A 14,049-nucleotide genomic window follows, 5' to 3' on the forward strand; every position below is an offset into this window, starting at 1 on the left:
GACATCAGAGCATTTCAGGACACCAAAGAAAGAACCCTAGTGGCCTAATCTCAAAGACAACTTGTCTTGATAAAATGTTCATAAAAATGATGTGAAATGTGCTAATTGAATGCTTCATAATGATGCCATCAGGAGGAGGAAGCACCAGATGACAAACATATAATAGAGCTGGATGTAGGCAGGAACAGACTGGCAGAGACAGGGGAGGGGGTCTCAGGTAAGTTTGTTGAGTCTCTTGTTTTGCAAAATGAGGGGTTCTCTTCTTTAGATTTGTAAAATTGGGACATAATTGGACAATGCCATGGATACCCCCACTCTCTACTTAAACTGGTGACTGAACCAAGATTAGTTTGAGGCAATGGTATTATTTTTGTGATACATTTGGGTAGTATTGGGTACTGGTAGTTAGGAGGAGGGCAAACACCTTATGTCTTTTCTAGGAGACAGACTGTGAGTCAGTGAGGGTGGTGAAAGGGAAAGAGTCAGGGAGACACTTCAGATGACTGTGTCACAGCCATGCAGGACCAGGGGCCAACCTAATTGCCAGCAACACCAGTATAGGAGCACAGCACTGTCTAGTTACCTCAGTGGTGGCACAGAAACATATGAGCCACACCCACAATTTATAGAACCGCAGACTCTTGCCAACAAAATGTTCAAGAGAAATGGTTTCGTGATTTTCCCCGACTTTATGATGGTTCAATTGAGATTATTTTAGATGAGACTGCACCATGCCCATTGTAATTACATAAACTGCACCCGTACAGTGTACAGTACATACTGGCCTTTCTTGGTATAGCTGGTTGTAAATACTGTACACCTGCATTCATACTTGACTGATAAGAAACACTACTATAACTACATTTGAACCAGTTGAGACAACCCTTCAGTTACTAACTATAAATTATCCAGGAGTATTAATTATGGTTCCTCAATATACATTTAACCTATTACTATGTAGGCTGTGTTACAGCAATCATTTTGGTGTCCCCCTCAGAAATTGCTCTTGAGAAAATGTCTTATAATTGTCCCGCCCAAAGTTGATAGCAGATTTTCACCACTGAACATAACATAATACATTTATAACATAGGAAAGAGCAGACGGAAGGCTACATAATCATTTGCATGAATGTAGGCTACCACAGCACTGGCAATTTGACTAGGATAGATAATTCCAGGAATATTTGCCACCAATTTTATCACAGGTACTATGCATCTATGGTTCAAGGAATATGTATTTGTGTGTTTCACTGACATCTTAATCACCAACTGCATCATGGGCACTCTGCACTAGTATCTTCAAATACAAATTGTACTGTTTCAACATGGGGGAAATTATTTTGAATATGTATAATAAGCCTTTGAAAAAGGATCAATATTGCTCTGTGAGTTAACTGGTCATGTATCATTACATTAGGTACAACAAAGTACTGAATATTTTTTGTGACAATTTGAAGAAATTAAACATGTTAATTATAATGTTACTATTCTACCTGTTTATATATCATATATATTGTCTTTAGTATGAGTGACACATGAACTGAATACATTTGTAGAATAATATGCACAGATTTAGGTTTTGTCAAATTTGACAATAAACAATTAAAAGTTTATTGCAAAAGCAGAAGCTTAGATTTGTACTTACATTGAATGGGACAGTCTGTATATCAGCTGTTAGAATGTTCACTGGAGATCTCTGTCAGAAGGAGAGAAAGAGGATACTCATGAGAATGTATGTATCTTTGGACAGATGCTCTTACATGCGGATAGAGAATGCTGGAGAATGGAATGTGTGACTGTTACACCACTCTACTCTCAAACAGGAGTTGGGAACAGCTCTAAACAGCTCTAACCTTGATTTTGACATTTTCACTTTCTGAAAGTCAGTCTGGTACATTTTGTTATGATGATGAGTTTACAGTTGCTTGATCTTCATGTACAGGTAGCAATGCAAAAGGCCCCTTAAAGTTTTCTGAAATAACCTTCCTTCCCTATAACTACAGGCGAAGTACATGCTAACTGTACTGAGAAGTAGATTAGAGAGTACGCATGGCAGTAAATTTAAGACCTGTCATAATGTATGCACATTCTCCCCTTTGAAAAGCTGGATGGGGAAGGGCTGTTTGCTTCTGAGGCCGCAAATTTTACTGGTTTCATTACTGATGTATTGCAGCTTCTGAATCAAATATACATCACACTGTTGCTGACAGAAAGGATATAGAGCTGTTTGCTATTGCACAATTAACCCCCAAATCCTCTTTCAGTTTGTGTGCAATTACAACAACTTCGCCTTTCCTTTGAATCCACATTGTAGTCTACATCATATAAATAATACACTGTAAATAAAATGTTCAATGTACATTTATCTTGTGAGTGTTAACATTAAGTTTTATCAATGCATAAGAAAGTAATACAGTCTTGCTCCTTTTTTTGCAGAAAGACATTATCTCTAACAAACTTACATCTCATGTTTATATCCCAGAGATGCTCACAGCCATCAAAGGTGCCAAAAATATGATATAAACCAAGCTAAGATCTTGAGAACAATTCAAGGAATTCTTAGTTGAAACAAGACAATACAAAGCTCCAAAGAAAAATATTATGTTTTGAATATTGATGTTATGATTAATTAAGGTTTTGGTTTGGTCAGTAATCAGAGACAACTTAAAACTATAGATTTAACATGCAATTTAAATACACTTTCATTTCAAATAGTAGGAACAACATTTACATTTTTTCTACCAGGGGAGTTGATTACGCAAGTTTGCAGAGTAAGCAAAAAAAGGCAAGCACTAGAATCATGAAGACCAGCAACACCTGACAGTTTCCCACAGTTTCTCCTTGTCTAAACAGTACCTTTTTAACCCTGAAACGTGACTTGTGCCAGAACAGTGAATCAGCCATAACTTAATTTGTAGATTATATTTTTGTCTTTCATTTAATGTGCTTTTCAAGACACTTTTTCTATTTCTCTATGTTGACCAAGTTTTATTTAACTGCCCCTTTTTATTTGATAGTGTTTTTATATAAATTACTAGGTCAATACACAGCAACATTAAGTATTTTTTACAATATTTCTAATATTTATAGCATCTTAATAAATGCACAAAACATTATTGACAACTGTACAGTGGAGCAGGATAGGGTGGATAAGTATTCTCAATAAAAGCCATTAAGTGTTATCAATCTGCAGTGTAATATACTGCACTTCATGGCTGAAAAATGTTAGTTTAGTCAAGCCAGTTGACTAATATCCCAATAACAAAAATAGATTAGATAATTAACGCACATTTGGAATTTTGGAATTAAAAACTGTAAGGGTATGAACTGTGCAAAAATCTTCAAACTGGAGTGAGTAGACTGATACTCAAAAACTGTGCTTCAGAATTTGTATTTATGACCTCTAAAAATGATCCTGTTTTGTACTCAATTTTTCTAAAGACAATTTAAAAGACAAAGAAAATATAAAAGGAAGATAAAATAAACCAAAAAATAACATCTACTTTCCATTTGACAAAACCAATTGGATGAAGGACACTTATCAGTCTTAGATAAGAAAATCTATAAAGAGAGTTCTGTTGGAACTCACTGACATGATTTCGATGTCATGGCTTCACAAATTTTTCTCTTTGCTCTCATTGCTACTGGTAAGGTATTTTTCAAATTCCTATAAACTTTATAAATGTATCGTCAACATTATAATGTGTTTCACTGGATATGTTTTATTTGAAATATATTGTGAGAAGAGTCTATACATTGTTTGTTGCTGTTACAATTTTCTATGACATTATAACTTAGGGCCTCATTTACTAACAGGATTGCGCCTATTTCAGGCATAAAATAGCAGGTAAAGACATAAAACCGTATTTACAAAGGCAGCGCACTTGAGTAAAAACGCAGATTACCGATGCTGGGAGTGTATAAGGGAGAGTGGGTCTGTGCCGCAAAGAGATGGGAGAAGAGGTGTATTTCTTCCTTGTAACATGTTAATGTTAGCTGTAACTTTGTGAACCAATATTTCTATCTCCTATTCGCTGAACCCTCTTTTTCTTTTCCTCAAATCACCCATGGTGGCAGTAACATGCAGGCTATTTCTTGGCTAATTAACACTAAAGGGTAGCCTGACGTTGTCGTACTCATAATTCTAGTCAGAATATGAGTCTGAGAACTCTCCATTGGGCTGTGAGTATGGGGCATGTTTCAACCGGACTTGTAAAACAAATGCCTCTTCGCTCAATTGGATAGACCTACAACCAATCAGAGCAACGTAATATGTTGTTTGTTGAAAACGAATTCAACCCAAGCGCTCTTTGGTGACATGGTTGATTACGTTACTGTTAATCATCTGTCCATCATCGTATAAAGCCCGCCCTGACATTTTGATTGGTCCGAACAGCTCCTGTTCGGACATAGTTTTTCCCGAACCGAGGTTCCCCAGACCCAACTTCCCGACCCAAAAATGTGTTTTTGGGCGGGGCTAAGTTGGGCTGGCAGCCAGGCTAACTCTAGGGCGGAGTAAGGCGCTGATTGCCCGACGAGGATCTGGTTTGATAAATACCACGCAAAATTCAACTCCGAGGAAGCATTCCGACTGCGTGTCGGACGGTTCACTCCTCCCCATCGTCCATTATCAGGTAATATTGGACACCTCGTCGGGCATTATCCCTTACTAAACTGCTATTATAGCCTAATGACATTAGTCTTCTTAATGTTAAGCAGGGGCTAATCTTACAGCTTGCCATCCTCATACAATAATAAAGTGAAGCTGTTTCTCTAGAGTTATGGCATTTATAAGCCAATTTAGATTTTGATTTTTTATGTTAATGCCAAGACGAGGTATGTTAGTTCTTCATCAGTTGTTCCATAAAACATGACCATAAATGTGTACAAAAGCAGTGTTCGGGTGTGTTGCACCAGGTGCTTGATTTTTACATAATAATACCCAGTGACTCTGAGTGGTGGATTGAAAAAAATCAACAAATTGGGTGCATTGCGTCAGGCACTGTCAAGAATATAGAGAAACAGAAAAATAAAGACAAAAATATAATACATCTAAGTCTAAGAAAAAAAGTGGTGTAAAATTGATCTTTGGCGATGAAAAGTCGGGGGCCCACACCAATATTCTTTCAGGGGGCCCCGAATTCCTTGCAACGGCCCTGCTCATACTAGCATACAGTCAGTGTACATCATAGATTATCGTAACATATTTTGCATGTTGTCCTTCCAAACTCCAAGACACAACTCTTGTGTGGAGTTGAGCACAAAGAAACTATTGAATAAGCTCCCATTATTATTTATAATAAAGTACTTACTTTAAAAGTACCAACAATAAAATAAAGTACCTACCTACTACTACTACTAGATCTCTCCCACAGCTGCTGGATGCGGAACCCCATCCATCCAGCCGGAAGTATCCAGAGTAGTCAACGGAGTTGATGCCCGTCCCAACAGCTGGCCCTGGCAGGTACAGTTATTTAGATTCATTTTCATTACATCCGGGCACGGGGAGATTACATGAAAAATATCCAATACCTGGAGCATTAGCAGATATTCAGCTGCATTACTAAAGAGCATCAGCATGTTTACACCCTGTACATGCTCACCAAACTTAGATTTTCCACTGGCTCTAAGGGAAAGGGGGTATTACCATAGTCATAGTTTTCATGCCACCTCAGGTGTGTTTTGCAGAGTTTACGTAGGCTAAAAGTTTGCCACAGAGTAGCAGGTTATTTGTGTGTCCTGAGCAGTGATGGACTGACCATCTGGCAAATGGGCAAATGCTTGAAAGGGTTGCTAGAATGGATTACTACATTGATATAAAAAATATAGAAAGAAGGATAAACTAAATAATGTTGTCTTTGATGAATTTCCTTGAAATTACTTATTTCAGTGGCCCAAATCATTTTTGGCCCTCATGTATTGTTGGTTCAGGTGAAATCAGGATCTGCTCCTTCTCTCGTTCCCTCTTCATCAGCAATTTATCACACAATGCAATTGAATTCCAAAATTACATATTTTACAGACCATGAATCAATCAATCAAACACATTGATTTATAAAGCACGGTTCTATGCACATCATGCTTCCATTGTCTAAATGAACATGTTATTTGCGAGGCAAGAGGTTATATCACTCATGTTTGCGAATCCTCCGGGCTCAGCAGTTAAATCTTTTATATTACAGAAGTCTTAACCTTTCTAAATAACTGTGCAATATTAGAAAAAGTGCAATAGAAGCGATAAAAAAATAGCAATGATAACATAACAATAACTATAGCGTCAGAAATGGGTGTGTAGTTATAACAGGGATAAAATATTATAAACATGGAGTTCAGTCAGAGTACCCAAGATCAAACCCTGCAGAGAGGAATGTATCGGAAGGAACCAATACCGATGACACCACACATGTTCTTTTTCCTTTATCTGGTACAGATTTCACTGCAGTATGAAAGGGATGCTGTGTTTAGACACACTTGTGGAGGATCCCTCATCGCTACCAACTGGGTCATGACTGCTGCTCATTGCATTGAGTAGGTTGATAAAATACCAAATCACACACAGTCACGAGTAAAGCACAAACTAAAACAATCTGTAGTTGCATGGTAAATTTGGTTAGCCAACACACCATCACAACTATCTAGCTATGCAAAGACATACAAATAAATGCAATGTAAAGACAACACTGTGTTTTGTATTAGCAGCTACTTGAATCTTAAAGAATGTAATATATTTTTTATGTTTAAATCATCTAGTATGAAGCTGAACTACCGTGTGGTTGTTGGCAAGCACAACCTCAAGGAGGCTGAGCCCACTGCCAAGGCCTATCGTCCTGCCAAGATCATTGTACACAGGCAATGGAACCCTATTCTGCTGTCCGTGGGGTAGGGTTTGTGTTTTTACTAGTTCCTCAATATTGGAATAACAATTGGTTGATATTCACAGCATCTATGCATTAATGTCTTAAGAGAAAATGACTGATGATGATGAAACATAAATATAACATAAAAAATATGACATTTAGACATTGTCATTCATAGTATTTAAGTTGATAAATGGTACAAATGTATTTACAGTGTATAAGTACAATACTGTAGTATGCCCCATTTTACTTTCTGGCATGTGACACATCTCTCTTCTGCTTCTTATGATCAGCAATGATATTGCTATGATCAAGCTTTCCGAGCATGTGACCTTGACGGACCAGGTCCAACTAGCCTGTATACCTGCCCCTGACACCATTCTGGCACAGAACTACCCCTGCTACATCACTGGCTGGGGAAGACTCTCCAGTATGTCCCACAGCCGTATAATGTTAACTGCCCATTCACTCTTCAAACAAGTATCCCATCATATAGCATGCTAAAATATATAACACAGTGGAGTGCTAAATACATTTCTTAAATTTCAGCTGGAGGTCCAATCTCTGACACTCTGCAGCAAGCTCTTATGCCCGTGGTAGATCATGAGACATGCACACAGAACGACTGGTGGGGTGTGTCGATTCGCAGATCTATGGTGTGTGCTGGTGGCGATGGTGTTGTGGGTGGTTGCAACGTAAGTACAGGAAGTAATATCTAACTAAATAAATGCCGGTCTCTGTGTGTCCGTCTGTATGTGGCTTGATTAGCTCAAGAACAGGGCGCTGTATAAAGTTCATTCAGCATTCAGCAGGTGTATTGCTCAGGACCCAAGAATGCAGTGTTGACTGTGAAGTAATTTAGATGAGCTGTTCGCGAGAAATAAATATAAATGCAGTTGCCGCCATGTTGAGCTGCACTAAGTGATGGAGCCATGGACAGTAATCCATGGCTCCAATTTGGTATCCTTCCATGTGACAAGATGTACACCCTGTTTGCCAGATCACTACTATATTTCATTTAAAAGGGCATTGCAATAGTTTATGTTTCATGTGTTTAAGAATGGCAAATCAGACGTTTCAGTGGGAAATCATACCTTTCAGTAGGATATCAGGACAATTGTTTAAAAGAATTGTGGCGTAAGGAAAACATGAAATGTTACATGTAGGATGACTGCACATACTCTGTTACAGGGTGATTCTGGTGGACCCCTGAACTGCAAGAACCCTGGGGGCGTGTGGGAGGTTCATGGCATTGCTAGCTTTGTGTCTGGCCTGGGATGCAACTATGTGAAGAAGCCAACTGTTTTCACCAGAGTGTCTGACTTCAATGAGTGGATTGATAAGGTAACTGGAACAGAATTTGATTGTTTTTGATTACAATTTATTGTTACCTAACGCATTTTGATTTGCTTCTTTCAGACGATGATGGACAATTGACAAACTGAGCAAATGTGTTTAGACAAAACTTCTGACAAAATGTCTTTTAATGGAGCACAGTACTCATCATTTATTGGTGCAGTATTTTCAATAAACTACATTTATTATTAAAAAGTGTTTTGAAAACATCTCCGCTGCCCTGTATACAGTTTTTTCAAATGCTTACACACAAATTCCTTACTTTTCACACCATTTCTGAAACCTGACACTCCAACACCAGAACCACACCTAAAATCTGCTAAACCATACGCATATTGAGCACTGTTTGTGTGCAAGATGTACAAGTGTGGGGGGGGGGGTGATTAGTGCCAGGTAATATTAGCTAGCTACACGGTGCTCGATAAGTTTCAAACCATTTAAGACTTAACACGTGTCCGCCCAAGCAAGGCCATAATCATAATACATATTCAAATCTGGTCAAAACGTCCCCGCCAATAAATTTATATAAAAATATAAATGCGCTACGCTAGACTGGCAACCACGCGCGCTGTCCGAAATTATAAAAAATGTAATTCGTCTCCCCCAATGTTGACTTCATGGCTACGGCCTTGCGCCCAAGTGGGCTACCTCTACAAAATCGACAATATGAGCCAAAATAATATATCCTGACAAGCCATGCTGATCAATTTGATCTATAAGGCCAGCATGCGATCTCTGACACGGGTAATGTCTTCCATCATCTACCGAATCTAGGTGTCCCTGTATCTGCCTCCTTCGATCTTGTGTGCAGCTGCTTTGGTCTGAAGATAACCACGCCCCTCTCGTTTGCATGTGAGATAGGAAATAAATACAGCACAGAAATAATTGTGGTGTGGACATAATGTGGTGCGGAAATGTATGTGGAAATAAATGTGGTGTGTAAAAGTCTCAAAAAATAGATAAATGTGGCATTAGGAAATAAAAGTCCCATGAAATAAATAAATGTTTTCTTATAAAAAAACGTAATTTTGAAATAAATACATGTATTTAATATTTATTGATGTCAGTAAATGGATTCAGCTATATAATTATATAATGCTATATTTATATATTTATTGCCATCTTTTTTTTCAGAATTTATTTCATAGCCATATTTATTTATATATGTATTTATCTATTTATTTACCTATGTATTTATTTATTTAATTTTGACTAACTCAGTGTTCCATAATTTGCCTCTCTTGTCATTATCCATAATGCACTTCTGCAAGATATATTTCAGATCGTCACAAAATAACGTAATGAAAAAACAAACCAGTTGAAAAACATCTTATTAAAATACACAGGTTAATATTTCGTGCTATTATCACGAAAACATGGCGATTTCCGTGACAATAGTAGGCTAATTGATTTGATTATTTTACGTAACAATATTACGAAAATCTGTGATAAAATGAAAGCATTGGTTCTCTCATGAAGACGCCACACATAATCCAGTTTTGCTGGGGACACACCACAGGATAATCGGGCCGATTTTGGCCCTGCCGACAATCCTAGGTAACATATGTCCCGATTATCTTGATGGTTCCGCAGATTTTATCAGATGTTACCTTGGTGTGAGGTGTGTTAGTGACCACACACTGTGGGAGCAAAACGGCTAAATCTAGGATTTTTTGTCCTCATGTTTGGGTCTCTCACAGTTTGAAAATCTTATAAGATTTTAAAAATCGTATAGCGTTTCTCCAGCGTTAGGTAGAAACTTAACCTGGAAGTACTTCTTGACACGAAAGATCTCTTAGCAACGGCGCCAGCGCTAATCAAAACACAGGCAAGTTGGGCAGGATGGAGGTATTGTTAGGTGTTTTACTGATGCATAGTATGCATGGCTTTTATTTCTTAGAGCTGAATACAACGGACAAAATGGACAGTGTAAACTATACTCTGGATCGTACCAACAAATCATTTTTTGATTTATTTGGTCATCAGAATTCTACAGCGAATGAGAATACTAGTGGATCGGCGATTATGGATTACACAGTAATGCTAGCACCTGTAGCATATAGTAATGCTACCCAAACGCGGGTGACTGGAGCGTCTGCCTCGACCTCACTCTCCACTGCAGAGCATATACTGGTACCGCTGTTATCACAACCTCTGTCGTCAATGGGTTCCTTATCTCTCCCTGTCAAAGACGGTAAGAATTGTGATCCTTGCGACTACAGACAGTACTATAGGCTAGTTAGCACTACTACTAGTCCTACTAGCTACACAGCAGGGGAGGTAGCTGAGTTTTACAATGTCTGCGGTCTGTGAAGATAGACCTTTATAAATTACCAAGAGAAAATGCACTTTATTGTGGTGATGGTCCGCTCGGTACTATGGTGTCGAGACTGTCCCGACACATTCAACACTCACTGCATCGGAACAACCAGAGAATGTCTAGTACTAGTATAGAGAACTGCCACTCTCGGGAAACTTCCGGGTTCTTAACTGTTTGAAGTTCCATATGAGGGCGCTAACGAGCGAGTGCAGAATGAATGGAGGGCTATACCACTACCAGAGCCTGTTTAAGGAGAGCCTTGCCACTCCCCCATTGCACCGAATTTGGCTGCAGTTCCACCAGAGTTCCACTGGGGGTGATCGCGAGCGAGTGCATGTTGAATGGGAGTCTATGGAGCTAAACGGCTAAATTTGTCTCTTTCGCCTGATTGTCTTGAAAAATCTCCGATTTGATTGTAGTTTGTGCATGTTCAACATAGATTATAAGTCGAAAATTGAATGAACGAGTACTTATGTCCTTTTGATTTCTTACATGGTGAGTCGTTGTTGCCCATAACACGCTAGCATTCTGCTACTGAATGCTGATTGGTTAGTAAAGGACTGATACGACCAGAGCTCCCGCTTGATGGCATCCGAAGTGGAATCAGAATCCCGGAGCATTAGCAACAACATTAGCAAGCCAAAACTCTTTCAAGCATGTGTATTGACAGGGAGAGCCTAACCTGTCAGCCAGGGTAGGAAATTTACATATTTTTTAGAGGGCAATTTTTGCCCCCACTGACTGAAATCCAGGGGCATTTTTTTTTTAAATTGGGAGCACTTTTTGAAACAACATTTTGTCATTTAGCAGACGCTTTTATCCAGAGGGAGTCAGGTGGCTGAGCGGTTTAGGGAATTAGGTTAGTAATCAAAAGGTTGCCAATTCAATTCCCGGCCGTGAAAAATGATGTTGTGTCCTTGGGCAAGGCGTTTCACCTTACTTGCCTCAGGGGAATGTCCCTGTACTTACTGTAAGTCGCTCTGGATAAGAGCGTCTACTAAATGTAATAATAAGACATTTAACCTTTGTTCAAGATTATAAATGTGCTTATTTAGGCTTACAGTATGAGCAATTTTCATCAAATGGCAATAATATTACTATTACTGTAAGCAGTAGGCTAGTCTACAGATTCAAATTGTTTTCTTCGATTTCTTTTAACAGAAAACATAAATCAGACCATCATATTCAATTTTATCTTATTTCTCTGTGGTTATTAATTGTTATTATTACATTCATTTTTAAACTTTTTTTCAACTGCACACTCAACTTTCCCCAAATAGAGGATTGGTTGTCAACTACAAGATGACAGGTACTTATGAGGATGGGGAGAAAATCATTGACTGACTGCACTCTGTCTAACGTTAGCCAAGTTAGCTAGGCTAACTTGCAAGCAAGCCTTTGTGACTAACGCGCTATCAGCGCTGGCTAACGTTAGCTTACTAACGTTAAATTAGCTAAAGCAAACTAAATAATTACTACTAATTATCACCGTAGCCGATGGCGTGTTGCTTGGTCGCTGGTGACGAAAGGCCACTTAATGTTTTAGCTCAACTAGATTCAGCAGAAAAACTCGCCTGTGCCGGATTGACAACAACTTTGGCAACTCATTGTCCACAAGTTCGACATGCTTCGCAAAAAATCGGGTCCACTCCAAGACAATCTAGCTTCCATTTTTCGATGGATGCTGCGAGTGAATTTCATTTTTGGAACCTGAGATTGTGACGGAGACTGTGTTTACTGCTTCATCAGTTCTCCTCACACTCGCAGTCACTCACAGGTCTGATTAAGAAGCGCTCATTTTTTTGAACGTTGGGTTCTTTACGCACACGCACATTAGTCATGGTGAAAATCAAAAGCATTACATAGCAACTGGACCAGGTCACAATGTTTTTGACAAGTTAATTAAATTATCATTATTATTAGAGGACATTTTGGGGGCATTTTTCGCCCCTCTCCTAGTGATATCAGGGGCAAAATTATATTTCTTGGGGGTAGTTTTGCCCTTTGCCCTCGTGTATTTCCAACGCTGCTGTCAGCTGTGTTGTCGATGCCCTGAGAGAAAAAAGTAAGTGACCAGAGCTTGCCGTCAAGCAGTAGCTCTGGTCGTATGATGTGTATGACGTCACTGACATTTTCAAAAGCTTTTTAGAAAAGAAAGGCGACTTTCAAAAAATCTAAAACCCGGCAGTGTGTATTTTTTTGGCCTCCCCTTTCGAATTCAGAATTCTAATAACTGGACAAATTATATCCTGAGAAAAGTGGATTTTGAGGGGTACCGCTCCATAGACCTCCATTCATTCTGCACTCGCTCGTTAGCGCCCTCACATGGAATTTCAACCAGTTCAGAACCCGGAAGTTTCCCGAGAGTGGCAGTTCTCTCTATATTAGACATTCTCTGGCTATACCCCTCAAAATCCACTTTTCTCAGGATATAATTTTTTGTCTAGTAATTTGAATTCTGAATTTGAAAGGGGAGGCAAAAAAAATACACACTGCTGGCTGTTAGTTTTTTTAAAGTCGCCTTTCTGTTCTAAAAAGCTTTTGAAAATGTAATTGACGTCATACACATTGTACGACCAGAGCTACTGCTTTACGGCAAGCTCTGGTCACTTACTTTTTTCTCTCAGGGCATCGACAACACAGCTGACAGGTTAGGCTCTTCCTGTCAATACATGCTAGAAAGAGTTTTGGCTTTCTAATGTTGTTGCTAATGTTGCTAATGCTCTGACATTCTGATTCCGCTTCGGATGCCATCAAGCAAGAGCTCTGGTCGTATCATTCCTTCACTAACCAATCAGAATTCATTAGCAGAATGCTAGCGTGTTATAGGCAACAACGACTCACCCTGTAAGAAATCAAAAGGACATAAGTACTCGTTCATTCAACTTTCGACCTATAATCCATGTTGAACATGCAAAAACTACAATCAAATCTGAGATTTCTCAATGACAATCAGGCAAAAGAGACAAATTTAGCCGTTTAGCTCCATAGACTCCCATTCAACATGCACTCGCTCGCGATCACCCCCAGTGGAACTCTGGTGGAACTGCAACCAAATTCGGTACAATGGGGCTTAAAGGGAGTGGCAAGGCTCTCCTTAAACAGGCTCTGGAACAACGTTACGAGACGGGTTTCAAAAACACTTCCGGTGTTACGTCCCAACTGGTTCCCAATTTAACTGGTTCCCTTGGTGTTTCCCCAACATATTACTGGCGTTTTTCAAGTCGCATCTCATATTTGCATATTACCCGACTGTAGGCTACTAGGGATGGAGATTTTAACTGATTTCACTATTCGAATAGTATCCGAAATTATTTTCGAATATCCGGATAATCTATTTTGTTAATGTGGTTCCGTTATGTAATTAGCCTGACGTGACGCAAAGCATACAGTAAACACATGAACCACCACACATTCTGGCAATAATTGGGACTGTTAAGATATTAGATTAAATAAGGGTTGAATAAAGAAAACAAATGAAAGATCAATTTATTAACATGACGAAAAGACAATGAA

At 38.9% G+C, this 14,049-nt stretch overlaps 2 protein-coding genes across 4 annotated transcripts in view; both read left to right on the forward strand.

Moving 5' to 3' along the window:
- The first annotated feature begins 3,558 nt into the window (after positions 1-3,558).
- Positions 3,559-8,368, forward strand: LOC146273476 (chymotrypsin-like elastase family member 2A). The gene is made up of 8 exons (XM_084704543.1): positions 3,559-3,647; positions 5,376-5,464; positions 6,431-6,528; positions 6,751-6,879; positions 7,151-7,287; positions 7,407-7,552; positions 8,049-8,201; positions 8,277-8,368. Exons 1-8 carry the CDS (start codon positions 3,608-3,610, stop codon positions 8,292-8,294), a joined length of 810 nt encoding a protein of 269 aa, XP_084560669.1. The 5' UTR covers positions 3,559-3,607; the 3' UTR covers positions 8,295-8,368.
- A 1,641-nt stretch (positions 8,369-10,009) lies between these two features.
- LOC146273477 (tectonic-1-like) overlaps positions 10,010-14,049 on the forward strand; it is a 45,365-nt gene continuing 41,325 nt past the window's right edge. For 2 of the 3 annotated variants that reach the window (XM_084704085.1, XM_084704086.1), the window contains exon 1: positions 10,010-10,407. In XM_084704085.1, the coding sequence (XP_084560211.1) occupies positions 10,056-10,407 (352 nt within the window). In that variant the 5' untranslated portion in view covers positions 10,010-10,055. The remainder of the gene's footprint in view (positions 10,408-14,049) is intronic. The other variant, XM_084704087.1, reaches the window with a different exon arrangement.

This window comes from Hypomesus nipponensis, chromosome 9 (assembly GCF_054491055.1).
Source record: "Hypomesus nipponensis isolate SF chromosome 9, ASM5449105v1, whole genome shotgun sequence".
NCBI classification, from domain to species: domain Eukaryota; kingdom Metazoa; phylum Chordata; class Actinopteri; order Osmeriformes; family Osmeridae; genus Hypomesus; species Hypomesus nipponensis.